Here is an 18408-nt window from a genome sequence, read left to right on the forward strand (position 1 = left end):
CATTGGGCTGCAAATGTAAATGATATCGAATATTGGTAGATTTTCGGCAAAGCGAAACGGAAAGATTTTGCCTCGACTCTTCTGCTAGACGCTAACAGCGAGAAAGACAGAGAGGTCCGAGAAAATATCTCCGCTCTCTCTTTAGTCCGCTTTCTGGCAACAATGCATATCTGTTTTACCCTATTCTAAACTTAACGCTCGTGCTTCGTGGTCTCTTACGATAGATGGCGTTAGGGGTTAGATGGACCTGAGACGCGTTTGCCAACACCAGCGCCGCCTACCGGTAGGGATTGCCTCGGGACCTCGCATGAGCAATCTCCCGTTTCATCTCTGTTGAAACACGTCGGCTTTCAATACAGCAGGCCCTAACCTAACTATTTCGTCAACTTTTGTGCAGTTTTCGTGGCGGACGTCGTGGGATTGCCGGACATCGCCGTCGGAGCCACGGAAAAGTTTCCTTGCCCTGTTCCTTTCTCTTTTCTGCTTTCCCTTAGCCGCCTTTTCGCCCGTTGCCTGCCCATCGCTTTCCCCCCTATGTTTCTTCCTTCTTCCCTTTTTGTGAATTAGTAAAATCAGTGCACCGTATAATAGGTCTGCCCGGACATTGCGGGAGGCCTCTCCCCCTCGGGATAAATTAGTTTAGTTTATTTTTGTTTTATGTGCGGATTATTATGGAATAAATAAGTGTCTCGGATGTTGTAGTGCTCGGTTATTTAATATTTGACCTGGAACCTATTTCCCCGGGTACAATATATAACGAAAAATTTCATTTCTTTCCGTCATCATCTTCTTCAGCCAGAATATATATCTCGGGCTGAAGTTGGCTGCTAAGGAAAGTAACGTCATTTTCACATCGCTTCCAATGAACTATATTCAACGACGAAACTATGGTTTTGAAATTTTAAATAATTCGATGTAATCGATATAACTAATCCGGCAACTACTGTTAACTTTCAATTGTAATGTGTGGTTATTTATATTTAATACAGTGAGGTTAGCCATTGCTATGTTATTGAATGTGGTAAATTTTCAAAATGACAAATGAATTCGAATAATAACAACATAAGGTGTCGACAAATATTAGATAAGTATAACATTATATTTTACAATACTAGATGTTAATATACTTTGTGGTACTTTGTGAAATTTCTTTTTCAGATAAATTGAGATAGAACATTTCTATTTTCATTGCTGAGGATAGTAGAGCTGACTGGATGAAATAAGGTTAATATTTAACTCTTTTCAACACTGAGCCAAGGAGAAGTATACTTTCAACATTTATGTGTATCGGTGATTATCAGGAGCATATTAATTAAATTAAATTTTTAAGATAATTGATAAACATATGCTAAACATCCAGGTATGGAAATCATTAACAAAATTCATGTTTAACTTTCTCTTTTCTTTAAACTCATGGATTTCAACTGCCCGATAGGTTATATCATATATATGAGCAATTTTCCAGGAGATAATAAAGTTTCTGTTTACTACGATTATATAAAAATGAATTTTATAATATAATATGTCATACATTGTTTGGTATTTGTGAAATCGCTTTTTCAGATTAAATTAAGACTGAAAATTTCCATTGCCAATTTCATTGCTGATGATGGAGCTGACCGGATGAGGCAAGATTAATATTAACATATTTTCAACACTGAGCCAAGGAGAAGTATACTTTCAACATTTATGTGTATCGGTGATTATCAGGAGCATATAAATTAAAAGAAATTGTTAAGATATTTGATAAACCTATGCTAAACATCCAGGTATGGAAAACATTAACAAAATTCATGTTTAACTTTCTCTTTTCTTTAAACTCATATGGATTTCAACTGCCCGATAGATTATATCATATATATGAGCAATTTTCCAGGAGATAATAAAGTGTCTTTTTACTACGATTAGATAAAAATGAATTTTACAATATATTATGTCATATATTGTTTGGTATTTGTGAGAAATCGCATTTTCAGATTAAATTGAAACAGAACATTTCCATTGCCAATTTCATTGCTGATGATTGCTTATTCTTGAGGAGCTACTACGCATGTAATAACTCCCTGTTTTGGAAAATAATATATACACACACTTGAGGGAAAAAGCCCGAAGGCATAAAAAACCCTTTTTTTTATGATAATACAAAACACACAAAACTTTGTTCACAATCGTTAATTTAAATAATATTTAAGCGTTACAAGGTTAAATTACGGATTTTGCCTTTCTTATATCCCTTAACTCAGTTTATCCATATAACTAAAAATTCGATGCAGCCGGGCTGCCACTATAATTTTTATCCAGTTGCACTTTCGATACAGCCCGGCTGCCACTAGAGTTTTTTTTCTAATTACACTATCGCGGATTCTAAATAGCCGGGCCACTGCTCTTTCTTTCAATCGTTATAATTTATACGAATTAAAGCCAACGAATCCGGGTTCCTATGACTTCACATCAGGACCGGGTCCTTATTGTGATAAGACCGAGTTTTCCTTCTTTTTCTTTATCAACCTGGTTGTTATATCACGTCCGTTTCATTTTGTTGTTACCAAGAGACTAACTTATTGCATAGCTGAAAACAAAAAACTCTCAATATCTTTAGGTGGCAACTAATTTGCCCCATTAACATAATCGATTAATCGAATTAAACGAATATTCATTCCTATTACTATGAGCGGAATCGTACAATGATAGAGCTGACCGGATGAAGCAAGATTAATATTTACATATTTTCAACACTGTGCCAAAGAGAAGTATACTTTCAACATTTCTGCGCATCGATGATTATCAGGAGCATATAAATTAAAAGAAATTGTTAAGATATTTGATTAACATTGTGACGCTACTGTCTATCTCGAGGGATAGCGTAGAAGGGGAGGGAGGAGTGATCCCTCACCGATCGCTTTCGCGTCCCAATAGGCGACATCCTACAAGACCCGGGCGCCTTCGATGTAATATTAATAATACCCGAATACTTATTTATACAGAGAGGGTTCTAACCCTTGTACGCGAATATAGGGGAGGAGGTGCTAATACAATGATTTCTCAATTTCGGTTAAATTCTCTTTATTATAAATTCCGTGCTCAATACAATTCCCTGTTCTCCTTACACGGTATAATGGCGTTACGCGAGGTCGGTAGGGGCCCATTTGTTCCAAAATTTTTGTACAATGCGTTTGTCTCTCTACATAACTTTGTGAATATGGCGACCTGTCAAAACACTGGTACACTCCGGGAAATATATTCTGTCCAACTTATAACCAAATGTTTTAAAAGGTCGTACTTCAATAGCGGTCAACACTTTTCCACATCCCGCTGGTTACCTGGTCTAGCACCGAGTCCTGAGGGTCCCGAGCAATAAACTGAGAACAATCGAAGAACCCTATAATATACCTGATACTCTAATCACTAATCTAAAATTACTATTTTTGTATTTTTAATCAAACAGGTTTGAAATTATTATGAATACATTGCTTGTATTTTTAACATGAAAATGAATCCAAAAATGACATTCGGACTATTATTTCTATATTAGTTATATCTTACATCTCCCATTTTATTAAAACCTGTTAAAAATCAAATTTATTTTATTCCAATATGTCTATAAATAATCCAAATAAGCATCAATTAACCCGTAGCAGAATCATACTAAAAAAATTGAAATTTTTAATTTTATGAGATGATTAACCTTTTTCTTTTTAAAGATAGTATTTTAAAATATTTACATTTATTTGTCAATTATATCTTAAACTAAAATTTATATTTGTTAATTTCTTAATAATATGTTTATGTCCTTTCCAATATTTTGGAGATTTATTTTAACTTAACGCATAACGAAGATATATAGTAATATTGAATTTTTATTAGAATTTATAGATAATAAAGTAGCAGCTTCAAGGTATAACTAAAAGAAATAATTGTTCGATTAATGTCGTATTTGGACTCATTTTCATGTTAAAAAGACAAGCAATGTATTTGTAATAATTTCAAATATGTTTGATTAAAAATACAAAAATAGTAATTTTAGATTAGTGATTAGAGTATCAGGTATATTAGGGTTCTTCGATTGTTCCCAGTTTATTGCTCGGGACCCTCAGGACTCGGTGCTAGACCAGGTAACCAGCGGGATGTGGAAAAGTGTTGACCGCTATTGAAGTACGACCTTTTAAAACATTTGGTTATAAGTTGGACAGAATATATTTCCCGGAGTGTACCAGTGTTTTGACAGGTCGCCATATTCACAAAGTTATGTAGAGAACCACACGCATTGTACTAAAATTTTTGAACAAATGGGCCCCTACCGCGAGGTCCTAAGTGAAGACGCGGCCTAAGTAGTGCGAACGCGGCTGAAGCCCCGATGACGTAGTAGCTAGCCTCGCGCTCGAGCCACTAGTCGGCGTTCGCGGCGGTCCCCACCAAGACGCGCGGTACTCGCGCGCCACCGGCGGATTCCTAGGCTAACCACTACGCGACGCTACGCGGATAAGTCCCTACTTCCGCGCGTGCGCGTCACTCGACGGTTATTCGCACTCACTCCGTTCCCGCGTACTCGATCACAACACGACCCGGATTGTTTACGTTTGGGATTCTAAGGTCGCGAGTCCTCACGATGATTATACTAAGTCCGCGGCCTTGAACCAACTCAAGGGAACGATCCTGTCAACGGTTAAACGCACAACGAATCGACGTAATCGCGAACACTTCTACTAATTCGGGCTTTTACACACTATGACGTTCGTTACCGGTCCGATGGAATGACCACTCCACTAGGTTGTCCGCTTACCCGTGACAGGTGAGCCGGCCAGCGGTTCCCTATAAAACCGTTCGGTGCTACGAGCCCTAAAGCCCTAGCACACTCCGGGACGTCACTGGACTTTATCACAAAACGAATAATCACCCTAATTTCTGCTTACAATTGGCTGGCTCTCTTCTCTATATCTCTCTCTCTCTCTCTCTCTCTCTCTCGCTCTCGCTCTCGCCTCTCTCTCTCTTTCTCGCCCTTGACACTTGCCCGAAGGGCTGGTAACCTCCGCTGTCCGGTATGGGTTCGCGGCAAGGTGGCAGTCGTTGCACTATCGTCTGCACTTTTTTTTGGTTCGTTGCGGCAGCTGCTGCCTTGCTGCGGCTTATTCCGGCGGCGGGGTTTTTAAGCTCCAGGCACTATGTGTCACCTTTGACATCTAAACTACGTGTGTCGGGGCAGCCCGCGGAAGTAGGTAAGGCCCTGCGCCTGTCCCGCTGCTGCCCCGCTACACCCATCGCGCTACACTAGGAAGCCGACAAGTTATCGGTCCCCGATCAGTAACTCATCGGTTGATAACTTCCTAGTTCGCATACGACCCGCCTATCTAGCGCTTAAGATTAGCAAAGCGCTAGATGGCAGCTATTGTAACGCTGCGGGAACGCAACGTTACAACATATGCTAAACATGCAGGTATGGAAATCATTAACAAAATTCATGTTTAACTTTTTCTTTTCTTTAAACTCATATGGATTAAAACTGCCCGATAGGTTATATCACATATCAAGAAACACAGTAGACTCTCGACGGCAAGCACATAAAAGTAGAAAAAGTCATGCCTATACCGCCGTCGAGGCACTACTCTCTTATACAGCTAGTTTGGGGCGTCCCAATATTCATACGGATTTTTTCCGCGATTAATCCATTGCCATTATTTAAGTAAAGCTTTTTTTAAAATGGTTTTGAAAAAGCTTCAATTTGCGCCTAAGAACATCAAAATCGGTTCACGCAATCCAGAGATCTCATAATCTGTTAGCTATATATATATATATATATATATCGAAAATAAAATTTTCCTTCATAATCTTCTTCTTCTCCAGCCAAAGTGTATGTCTCAGGCTGAAGTTGGTCGCTAAGAAGCGTGACGTCATTTTCACAACGCTTCGAACATAATATACTCAACGACCAAACTATACATAGTTGTGAACTGTCAATTCGGCGATTATATTAAACTGTGTAAATTGTAATGTGAGTTTATTTTTATTTAATGCAGTGCGGTTATTCATCCTGTTGCGATATTGCATCTGTTAATTGCGATATTGCAACAGTTAATTTCTACTATCATAAATAATTCAATTAACAGTGACTGAAAGATTCGCGAATTAGATAAGTATAACATAATATTTTACAAGACAGGATGTAGTATACTTTGTGGTACTTTGTGGGATATTTTTATTTCAGACTAAATTAAGACAGAACATTTTCATATACATTGATGAGGATAGATCTGACTGGATTAAACAAGATTAATATTTACAACTCTGTGTTAATGAGAAGCATACTTTCAACATTAATGTGCATTGATCATTATCAGGAGGATATTAATTGAAAGAAATTGTTAAGGTATTTAATAACCCACAAAAAAAAGACTTGGCCTGTAAAAAGGCGGCAAGTACATAAACCATCTAGCATAAATAATATAGTAAAATTACCCAATTAAAAATGTACTGAAATCCAAATATTAGGTAAGTGTATTTTTTCTCCTTAGCAAAAGTTAAATTTTTGAAAAAAAAAAACAAAAAAGTTACTTACCGGGCCCGTAATTTCCATGCACAGTGGGAAATTGAATAGTGTGTGAGATTTAGCTATAGCATAATACACCAAATTTCATGTTAAAATACAGAGTGAAGTTAGCCGAACCACAGACAATTCTATTTCTCACTGTGCATGGACATTAAGGGCCCGGCAAGTAACTTTTTTGTTCCTTTTTTTTCACAAATTTAACTTTTGCGAAGGAGAAAAAATACACTTGCCTAATATTTGGATTTCACAACTTTTTTTAATTGGATAATTTTACTATATTATTTATGCTAGATGGTTTATGTACTTGCCGCCTTTTCTTTACAGGCGATGTATAAGTTTTTGTAGGATTTCATAACGTTTTGTAAGAGTATAATATTTAAAAAATTAAATAATTCTTTTAATTTTTCTACAGAATTTAAAGAAAAATTTCACACTTCCCATTTTTTGAAACAGCAGCGATTAAGTAATAAAATAATATATATTAATATTGAAAAAATTTCACAGTCAACACATTCAGTTTATTGATATTTGTAATGCATTCTGCATGAATGAACTTCCTAATTAATGCCCCGGCTACTTGTTTACTGTTGTCAGTTCCACTATAATGAAAGTTTGATTAAATTTCTCATAATCAATAAACATACTTTCAACATATCAAAATAATTAAGTAAAATGTTTGTTTTAATTAATAAACATTTTCTGTTTATCAACATTTGACTTTTTACCACCATCTGACCATGCCAGACTTCACTAGTTTCATCAATTGCTTGAGATGATATTAGGGCATGACTGGACAAGCAATTCGCAAAACTTTGAATAAGTTACAATCAAGCATATATTCAAAGCTGACATTGTCGTTTTGCATATACCACGTTTCTTTTTACCACCAAATACTCTCACATTTATGCTGCTAATTCTTGACAAAGGTGACATAGGAGATACATTGGCGAGTAGTCCTTATAACATTTCCTGTGCCAGAGTCCTCAGATGTGCGTTTCGCAAATTGTTACACACTTTTGAAACTGGTCAGATTTGTGGTGCTGCAAAATGGAGTGGAAACCGTTAATTTTTGGACTGAGTTTCAATTTAGAATAAACGTGCATTTTTTCATCCATACCAATAACCAGTATACTGCCTTTGGCCTAGAATTCTAGCATAGGTAACGGAGGAAAACAATCAGCAGTTATTAACTCAATTTTACAGAATTTCATCTAATGAATTTCATCCTCAAATTATGGCTGAGCAATGGGCGACGTTTTTCCGGAAATTTGCTTATTCTTACTTTGCCAATCTTTCAATGCTTTCATCTTTGCCTGTTTCAAGTACCAAAATGCAGGAGTGAAAAGCCCAATGTTTGATTCAATTCCAATAGTCAGTATGTGAGCGAACCTTCTTCCTTGGTTTTCTAATTCAATTGTACCAAATGTATTTAAGTCAAAGCACAAGTATTGCTATTTGCTATAATACACTTGCGCAGTGACTGTAAAATACTAAATGATGACACTATGAGTAAGCCTGAAATCATAATTTTACCATATGATAATGTACATAATTTAGTAAATTCAATAATACTATTGAGTATACTAGTTTTCTTTAATCTTTTCAGATATTCAATTCTTTACCATCTTCTCTTATTAATGCAGCCGTTAGACATAAATTACATTAGGGTTAGACAATTGTTAGTACTCGATGGAATATTTTTGCAAGAATTTATATGCACTTCATCCAAAACCATGATACCCCATTGCTGTTCGTGCAACTATTCCACTGTTTGTTAGGCTCCTAAGGACATTTTTGTGTATGTGTCATCATGCAATATGTTGTTACTGAAAAACTATAGCCCATTGGCTTCTCTTTTCCTTCAGTAGTAAACAGATATAACATCCAGTCATCAGCAGTTGACCACATTTGAAATTGCTGATTCCATTGCACAACCAAAGCTCCGTAGTTGCATAATACCAAAGTACTTTACTATGACCTGAATTAAAGATTAAATAAACAATTAATTTTTATCTATATACATTTTAAACAGATACTGTACTATAAAAAGATAAGCAAAACTAGTACACTATATGGAATTATTAAATTTTCTAAATTATAGACATTACCATATTGTATAGTATGCATAACTCATTAATTATACATATTTTACCATATGATAATGTACATAATTTAGTAAATTCAATAATACGATTGAGTATACTAGTTTTCTTTAATCGTTTCAGATATTCAATTCTTTACCATCTTCTCTTATTAATGCAGCCGTTAGACATAAATTAAATTAGGGTTAGACAATTGTTAGTACCCGATGGAGTATTTTTGCACGAAATTATATGCACTTCATCCAAAACCATAATACCCCATTGCTGTTCCTGCAACTATTCCACTGTTTGTTCATCCTCCCAAGAACGTTTTTGTGTTTGTGTCATCATGGAATTCAATAACCTTTCAAGTACATCCGAAAAGAGAGACTCAACAAAGTAATTGTTAATGTTAAATACAAGCTTGACCTGAATTAAAGAATAAGTAAATAAACTATTAATGTGTATCTATATACATTTCATGCGGTTTAATGAGTTATACATACTTTACCATAGGATAATGTACATAATTTAGTAAATTCAATAATACCATCGAGTATGCTAGTTTTGCTTAATGTTTTGAAATTTTCAATTATATCATGTTTGAAGTCCTACAATCACAGCTGCATATTATAACCTGAAATAAATCCCACAAAGTACCACCAAATTAAAAATTTTATTAACATATAATACAATACAGTGTTACTTATCTGATGAACTTGCTGACTCCTTCATGTTTATTCCTTATTAATTATCCAGTTTTAATTATATTGCACTATCATCACAGCTGAGTAATTAGGATGAAAATTTTAGGGTTATGCCGGTAATACAATTGACAGTTAGCAGTTAGTCGCCGCCCGCCGGACTAGTTTTATCGATTAGTTAGTCGGCGAGTTTGTAAATATAACGTCATTTTCTTTAATGATTAACTTCAGATCGAGACTTACATTCTGGCTGGTGAAGAATATGACGGAAAGAAATTAAATTTTTCTTTATATATATAGCTAACAGATTATGAGATCTCTGGATTGCGTGAACCAATTTTGATGTTCATGTGCTCAAATAAAAGCTTGTTCCAAACCATTTCAAGAAAAGCTTTACTAAAATCATGACAGTGTAATATTTAAGGAGAAAAATCGACTTAAAAATTGAGACGGCCAAACTTGCTGTATAAGATACTGTAGTGCCTCGACGGCGGTATAGACACGTCTATACCTACTTTTATGTACTTGCCGTTGAGACCCCACCGTGTCTCTTGATCATATGCTCGACTTCCAGGTGTGGAAATCTTTAATAAAATTTATGTTTAACTTTTTTTCTTTTTAAACTGATATGGATATCAATTGTTCGATAGGTTATATCATTTATGCAAACTAATATTTCAGACTAATTTATAGTAATGCTTGTTTGGAAAATATGAAGCATTCCGATGAACCTTCATCTACGTAAAGTACAAGTTGACTAGTGTTTGGCTTTAAGCTAATTATAGGATAATAGATGTTTACAAAAAATGCGAAGACAACCATGTATTACAGAAGTTAGGTCACCAAGCAATAAAGAAAATGGAGATGGGGCAACATCAAATACTGGTAAGTAACTGAGATGCTTCATGTTCCTTCAAATATTTATTTTCTTTGAAGATTAAGATTGTTAAATGATGAATTTGATTTCAGGCTTATTCATAGTGTTATCATTTAGTATTTTACAGTCACTGCGCAAGTGTATTATAGCAAATAGCAATACTTGTGCTTTGACTTAAATACATTTGGTACAATTGAATTAGAAAACCAAGGAAGAAGGTTCGCTCACATACTGACTATTGGAATTGAATCAAACATTGGGCTTTTTACTCCTGCATTTTGGTACTTGAAACAGGCAAAGATGAAAGCATTGAAAGATTGGCAAAGTAAGAATAAGCCAATTTCTAGAAAAACGTCGCCCATTGCTCAGCCATAAATTAAGGATGAGACTCATTGGATGAAATTCTGTAAAATTGAGATAATAACTGCTGATTGTTTTCCTCTGTTACCTATGCTCGTATTCTAGGCCAAAGGCAGTATACTGGTTATTGGTATGGATGAAAAAATGCACGTTTATTCTCAATTGAAACTCAGTCCAAAAATTAACGGTTTCCACTCCATTTTGCAGCACCACAAATATGACCAGTTTCAAAAGTGTGTAACAATTTGCGAAACGAACATCTGAGGACTCTGGCACAGGAAATGTTATAAGGACTACTCGCCAATGTATCTCCTATGTGACCTTTGTCAAGAATTAGCAGCATAAATGTGAGAGTATTTGGTGGTAAAAAGAAACGTGGTATATGCAAAACGACAATGTCAGCTTTGAATATATGCTTGATTGTAACTTATTCAAAGCTTTGCGAATTGCTTGTCCAGTCATGCCCTAATATCATCTCAAGCAATTGATGAAACTAGTGAAGTCTGGCATGGTCAGATCGTGGTAAAAAGTCAAATGTTGATAAACAGAAAATGTTTATTAATTAAAACAAATATTTTACTTCATTATTTTGATATGTTGAAAGTATGTTTATTGATTATGAAAATTTTAATCAAACTTTCATTATAGTGGAACTGACAACAGTAAACAAGTAGCCGGGGCATTAATTAGGAAGTTCATTCATGCAGAATGCATTACAAATATCAATAAACTGAATGTGTTGACTGTGAAATTTTTTCAATATTAATATATATTATTTTATTACTTAATCGCTGCTGTTTCAAAAAATGAGAAGTGTGGAAATTTTCTTTAAATTTTGTAGAAAAATTAAAAGAATAATTTATTTTTTTAAATATTATACTCTTACAAGACGTTACGAAATCCCACAAAAAACAGACTTTGCCTTTAAAAAAAGGCGGCAAGTATATAAACCATCTAACATAAATAATATAGTAAAATTATCCAATAAAAAAAAGTAGTGAAATCCAAATATTCGGCAATTTTACTTTTTTTCCTTAGCAAAAGTTAAATTTTTGAAGAAAAAAAGTAACAACAAAGTTATTTGTCGGGCCCGTAATGTCCATGCACAGTGGGAAATTGAATCGTGTGTGAGATTCAGCTATAGCGTAGTACAGCAAATTTCATGTTAAAATACAGAGTGAAGTTAGCCGAACCACAGACGGTTCTATTTCTCACTGTGCATAGACATTACGGGCTCGGCAAGTAACTTTTTGTTCCTTTTGTTTTCAAAAATTTAACTTTTGTTAAGGTGAAAAAATACACTTGCCTAATATTTGGATTACACTACTTTTTTTTATTGGATAACATTACTATATTATTTATGTTAGATGGTTTATGTACTTGCCGCCTTTTTTTACAGGCGAAGTCTGTTTTTTGTGGGATAAGAATAATTTTCCATGAGACAATAACAGTTTCTGCTTATTATATACACAAACAATTTTCAAGGAAACAATAAAACTTTCTTATTACTACGATTAAAGAAAAGTAGATGTATATTTTCTAATTGTTATTTAATATTCAATTATAATATAAAAAAGTATTATAACCAAATATTTCTCTACGCTTCCCAAATCAGAAGAGAAACAAATTATTATTTTCTCAAAAAAAATATTCAAATGTAATTTTTTATAAAAATAACATTAAATTTTATAATACAATATATAATACATTTTTTGGTACTTAGTGATATTTTAATTCAAATTGAATTATAATAACGTGTTTATTGTGTCATTGTGCAGGCTTGAGCTGTAATATTTAATAGAAGAAGTCAGAAATGATACCAGTTTACCATAGAAAGAGCCATAATGAAAAGTTAATGTTGAGAGTTAAACCTAAAGAAAAGGTAGAGAAATTACAAAATTTGGAAGCCAATTTTTAATAGTGAAAAGCTTGCAGGGGATTCTTGGCTGTAATGTTGCGTTCCCGCAGCATTACAATAGCTGCCATCTAGCGTTTTGCTAATCTCAAGCGATAGATAGGCGGGTCGTGTGCGAACTAGGAAGTTATCAACCGATGAGTTATTGCTCGAGGATCGATAACTTATCGGCTTCCTGGTGTCGCGCAATGGGTGTAGCGGAGCACCGGAGGGACAAGCGCAGTGCCTTACCTGCTCCCGTGGACTGCCCCGACACACGTAGTTAGGTCTTAGGTGACACTCATAGTGCCGATTTGGTCCCCGCCGCCGATATTTAGCGACAATGCAGCAGCCGCTGCAGATAGGAAAATACGGAATAGTACAGTGAAGTGTGACGACTCCCACCCTGCCACAACCCATATCGGACAGCAGAGATTTCCAGCCTTAAGGGCCAGCACTGGGCATCCGGAGAGAGAGAGAGAAAGAAGAGAGCCAGCCCTTCCCAGCCGAAGTAAGGGTGATTATTTGTTTCTTGTCAAAGTCCTGTGACGTCCCGGGGTGTGCTGGGTCTTTAGGGCTCGTAGCACCGATCGGTTTTATAGGGAACCGTTGGCCCTGCTCACCTGTAACGGGTAAGCGGGCAACCTAGCGGAGTGGTCATTCCGACGGACCTATAACAAAAAGCATATTGTGTAAAAGCGCGTATTAGTAAAAGTGTGCGCGATTACATCGATTCGTTGTGAGTTGACCGTTAACAGGATCGTTCCCTTGAGTCAGTTCAAGGCCGCGGACTTAGTACGATTATTGTGAGGACTCGCAACCTTAGACTCTCAAACCTTAACAATCCGGGTCGTGTTGTGATCGAGTACGCGGGAACTTAGTAAGCGCGAATAACCGTCGAGTGACGCGCACGCGCCGGGATAAGGACTTATCCGCGTAGCATCGCGTAGTAGTTGGCTTAGGAGTCTGCCGGTGGCGCGCGAGTACCGCGTGACTCAGTGGGGACCGCCGCGAACGCCAACTAGTGGCTTGAGCGCGAGGCTAACTACTACGTCATCGGGGCTTCAGCCGCGTTCGCACGACTTAGGCCGCGCCCACAATTGGGACTTCGCGCTAGCATGGCTAAACATTGTGAGAAGAACATTGTATAGAATTGAATACGAAATTGATAATAAAGATAATTTAAACGGAATTGAGGAATTATAGTTATTAGCACCCCACCCCCTAAATTCGCGTACGAGGGTTAGAACCCCCTCTGTATAAATAAGTATTCGGGTATTATTAACAGTACATCGAAGGCGCCCGGGTCTTGTAGGAAGTCGCCTATTGGGACGCGAACGCAATCGATGAGGGATCACTCTTCCCTCCCCTTCTACGCCATCCCTCGGGATACACAGTAGCGTCACAATTTGGCGCCCAACGTGGGGCCCACGGAGTGAGGTCTCGTACGCGTGGTAGAGTGCTATTTTTTTTTTGGATTTCAGAATAGCTTTTTGAGAGTAAAAATTTTTTTGGGGGATTGAGAACAATTCTTTTTATAGTAGGTCGAGTGGCGGACAATTTTTTTTCTCGCACCCCTAACGCGGATAGAATTTTTGTTTTGGTTTTTTGCGGAAACAGAAATAATTTTTTGTTGTGGTTTTGGCAATTAGTTTCGGGAGTAGGAAATTATGTCGGATTCCGATAAACCGAGTGGAATGTCGATACGCGACCGCGAAATACTAATGGAACGTAACGAATTACGACGGTACGCGAAAAATATGCCGCGCAGCAAATTAATAAGAGCATTAACGGACGCGGAGCTAAATATGCGCGATAGCTTAGAAGATCAACTACGCGATCGATTAGTGCGTCATAGGTTACGCGAGAGTTTCGGACCGGAAGCGGCTCAGTGGAATCCGCGAGTGGATCAATTGGAACCATTCAATCCCACCGTCCCACCTCAGCCGCTTCCAACCCTTTCGGCGATAAACACCAACAATGACGGATTAGCGACACCGAAAACGAATCCGAAGTTAAGTCGGCAATCGGAAGATGCGCTTCGCGAATTATTTGAGACCCCGCGTGAAGGGGAAACCACGCGACAGATAACTATGTCAGAGGAGAGTAGCGACTCGAATTTGACATGTATTGATAAAAATCGCAAACTCACGCCGAAACCAAAACGAGGGGTTACGTTTGAATCAGATTCAGACAGATCGGGCTTTCGGAGGCGTCATCTTGATGAGCGGTCTTCGGAACCGCACGACCAGACCCCAGCGAACCCGGAGTATTCGAGGGAAAGAAATGCGCCGGTAGGAGCGGTTCCACCCGAATTACTAGATAGCATCGTGCAGTTAGTAATTGTGTATCAGTCGGCTGGAGCGCAAAAACCTGCACCGGTCGAAAGAGCACAAGAGATGCCTCAACCCCGCGAAATTAATAGAGATTCGCCGGGAACAAGCCGGGGTGTGACTAGTCGCTGTCGACAACCCTCAGAATACCGATCGCGAACTAGATCATCGAGTTCGGAGAGATCGAGCGAGTCTAGCTCACGATACTCCAGCCGGAGAGGAACGCGGGTGATAGATTCCTTCCGGAAGTGGGGTATTCGGTTTAAGAATCATGATGCTGACGACGCCGAAGACTTTATAGAGAATTTAGAACATTGCCGCAATGTTTCCGACCTAACGTTTAGCGAGATTAGGGAAACCGTCCCAGTCGTATTAAGCGGGGAAGCCAAAGCCTGGTTTAAGGTCGAAGGCAGCTCCTGCTCAACATGGCGTGACTTCCGCGAGGCCTTCCTCAGCCAATTCGGAGATGAGGAAGATAACGACTCGAAATGGGAGAAAGCGCGACAACAAACACAAAGGGAGGGCCAGTCGATTAAGGCGTATTTGGTGCGTATTCGGTCGATTTTAAAATAAATTAGGCCAACCCCTTCCGTCTCGGTTCAATTGGACCTGGTTTATCGAAACCTACGTCCCAGTCACCGCCGTAGAATGTTTCGTAGGGATTTTGATTCATTCACGGGTTTGCGCGAAATAGGTCGGGAAATAGAGAAGACCGCGGAGATAGATAAGGCGTTCAAACCACCGCCGGGAGCTACGAAAACGCGCGAAGAAGATAAATCGTCGCGTAAAAATCGTGAAGCTCTCTTTGCGATTTCCGAAAAAAGCGAGAAAAAGTCAGAGAAACAGCAGAAAAGCGACGCAACCGGCAAGAACGCGAAGAAATCGGACGATGAGAAGCCGAAAAAGAAGAAATCGCGATCAAGAAAAGGAAAACGCGGTAAATCCAAACGATGCTCGTCTTGATCGACCAGCGACTCTAACTCAGGGTCAGATAGTTCGCGGGAATTTCACAAGAAATCGTCTAGGAGATCTTCCCGAAGACATTCCGACAAAAGGGGGTAGGGAAGAGAGCTTAGGCCATAGCGGACACCGTAGCAATTGGTCGGACGAGCTAGGTGCTATCGCGGCAGCTCCAAAACAGGGTCAGCGAAGACCAAATTCCTCTTTACGAGCTCCGAGAGGACAAGTAACGGGTCTGTCGCGATATCCAGATCGTGGGGGTCAATTCCGCGACACCGCAATATGTCATCGTTGTGGTGGAAGAGGACACTATACGAGGGAGTGTCTCTCGCGTGAACCGACTCAGGCCGCGATTACGCCTGCGCCATGGTGGACTCAACAATCAGCTGGGCTGCAGGTCCCGATACAACCGCCGCCAATGACTTACGCCAAACGGTGACCACATCCGCGCTAGCTTACACTCAAGCGCAGTGGCCACCGACAACGTCCGCGTCGACTATAGGACAAAGTCTGCTGAACAATGTTTACGGGAATGCGAGAAATCCGGGAAACGGGCACTAGGGCTCGAAGAGGAAGCTCGCGCGGGCCCGGCTGACAGTCTTAGTGCATATGGTAGGACGGTACGATTCACCGATTCCGAATCGTGGAGGGACTCATCGGTGAGTAGCACGGACTACGAAGATTACGCGTCGGAAAGCGAACAAAAAAATTTGCGGGTCTCTTCGACCTCCGAGTCAGAAGATGAGCCTAATTCGACGCGACCGGACTTTAGCGGTGAAGATTCTAGTGAAGAGAGCGTTTGTACTTTTACCTCAGAAGTAGGAAGACGACCTTCATTAAAAAGTAACCCTGAAGATTCGATAAACGAAATTGAACCGAGTAGTTTATCCGATCATTTGTGTGCTTTGGACGAAATATTGTCCAAGGAGCGCACCGCGACTCTTGGCCAGGTGGGGGGGGAGGGGGGGGGGGAAATGGAACATCATACTCCGAACTCGTCGCTATGTTCGGAGTGATGGGTTCCCTAATCAACCGAATACCGATGGCCGCTATTATTTGCAGTTAGAATTATTTGGACAAATTTTTCCTGCACTAATAGATACGGGAGCATCGCGATCGTACCTCGGACATCGAACGCTGGAAAGAATCCAAGCGAAGATTGACAGGTTGCAAGATAGAGTAATGCGTACGGCCGATGGGACAGAAACACAAGTAATTGGGGTTATTGCGCTAGAATTAGATCTAGAAGAACAAGAAAAGTAATGTATTTCCGCGTGGTACCGGTTTTAGACTACGACTGTGTTCTCGGTATGGATTTTTTTCCGATTATTCGGAGTTATAATTGATACTTCGCGCGATTTATGGCAAACGCGCGACCGAGTAAATTTAAGATTCGCGAAAATAAACGAGGCAAGCTCAAATGAGACACACGTAACTTCGTGTTGTGCTATCGCTGAAATGACTAGCGAGAAAAACGCGGTATTAGAGAAATTTCTAAGTGATAACTTCCCCGAGATTGTTGGACCAGTCCCGGCGACTACCCTGATCAAACATCATATAGATGTCCAGGGTCAGGTTCCAATCCGCCAAGCGGAAGGAGAGTGTCGCCGGTGATCTATAAAGTAGCGCACGAAGAGGTCAATAAATTATTGGTTGTAGGGATTATTGAACCCTCCACGAGCGCTTGGGCCAGCTGTCCGATTATAGTACCAAAAGCGGGTGGAAAATATCGATTTTTCATAGATTTTCGACGTGTGAATGAGATAACGCGCAAAGACGCGTACCCGATTCCGCATATCGATAGCATTCTCGATAAACTTCGCCACGCGAGATACATTTCGACGTTAGATTTAAGTGAAGCGTACTTCCAAATAGCGCTAGGAGACGAGAGTCGGGAAATTACAGCGTTTATAGTACCCGGAAAAGGACTCTTCCAATTTAGGCGTATGCCGTACAGTCTTACGAATGCTCTTGCGACGATCCAGCGAATGATGGATGAATTAATTTCACCTGAGTTCGATCCATACGTGTTTGTCTATCTGGACGATATAATAATTATAACGAACACGTTCGCGGAACACCTAGGATAGTTAGAGCGTGTGTTGAATATTATTCGATTCGCGGGTCTAGAAATCTATCGCGAGAAAAGTATATTTTGCAGGTCGGAGGTTCGGTTCCTTAGGTATCTGATAAATCGTGTAACGAAGTTCCCCGTTACGTATACGAGATACCGAATAAAAAGTATAAAAGCTACCGAACATTGGATATTATTAATCCCTACGTTACCGACTCGTGAGATAGGCTCACGAGTGGATTATAGCTAACGTCAAGGATAGACCCCGTTGACAGGCTGAGGTCCAGATGAAAAGACCGGCGCTCCAGTAAACGATGTCCAGGCTACACTGAGAAGTAAGGCAGGGCCATGCCAAACAACCCAGGTAACCTGAGATAAGGAGAAGCGGCCTCGGAGAGTCCTAAAAAGAATGACCGTGTCTATAAGTCCCCACGAGGAGGAGAGATAGAACATCGAGTCTGGCTTGAACGCTGGTTACGCGCTTCAAGCAGGCTGCGCGAATGTCGTGCGCAAACTGCCATAGCAGGCAGTCGGAACGCGACCATGGGACTGTGCTGATGTGTCCGTGCGTGCTGGTGAGCGCG

At 39.2% G+C, this 18408-nt stretch overlaps 2 protein-coding genes across 2 annotated transcripts in view; one reads left to right on the plus strand and one right to left on the minus strand.

The window, feature by feature from the left end:
• The window catches only part of LOC136779621 (leucine-rich repeat-containing protein let-4), a 1178420-nt gene that overhangs the window by 1028861 nt on the left and 131151 nt on the right, over positions 1–18408 (minus strand). The window lies entirely within an intron of this gene.
• Positions 15439–17013, plus strand: LOC136772361 (uncharacterized). The gene is made up of 4 exons (XM_066725290.1): positions 15439–15727; positions 15816–15983; positions 16312–16700; positions 16813–17013. The coding sequence occupies exons 1-4, from the start codon at positions 15439–15441 to the stop codon at positions 17011–17013; spliced, it is 1047 nt and encodes a 348-aa protein (XP_066581387.1).

This window comes from Prorops nasuta, unplaced genomic scaffold, assembly GCF_024137725.1.
Source record: "Prorops nasuta isolate Cenicafe-Biocafe unplaced genomic scaffold, Cenicafe_Pnas_1.2 PNAS00001, whole genome shotgun sequence".
Lineage (NCBI taxonomy): Eukaryota > Metazoa > Arthropoda > Insecta > Hymenoptera > Bethylidae > Prorops > Prorops nasuta.

Bases quoted from the DNA above. Each gene is read 5' to 3' on its own strand.
- LOC136772361 (XM_066725290.1), top strand. From the start codon at position 15,439: ATGTTTCGTAGGGATTTTGATTCATTCACGGGTTTGCGCGAAATAGGT. The intron at 15,984-16,311 runs GTCTGTCGCGAT...AACGGGCACTAG, and splicing joins TCCGAGAGGACAAGTAACGG to GGCTCGAAGAGGAAGCTCGC. The intron at 16,701-16,812 runs GTGGGGGGGGAG...TATTATTTGCAG, and splicing joins GCACCGCGACTCTTGGCCAG to TTAGAATTATTTGGACAAAT.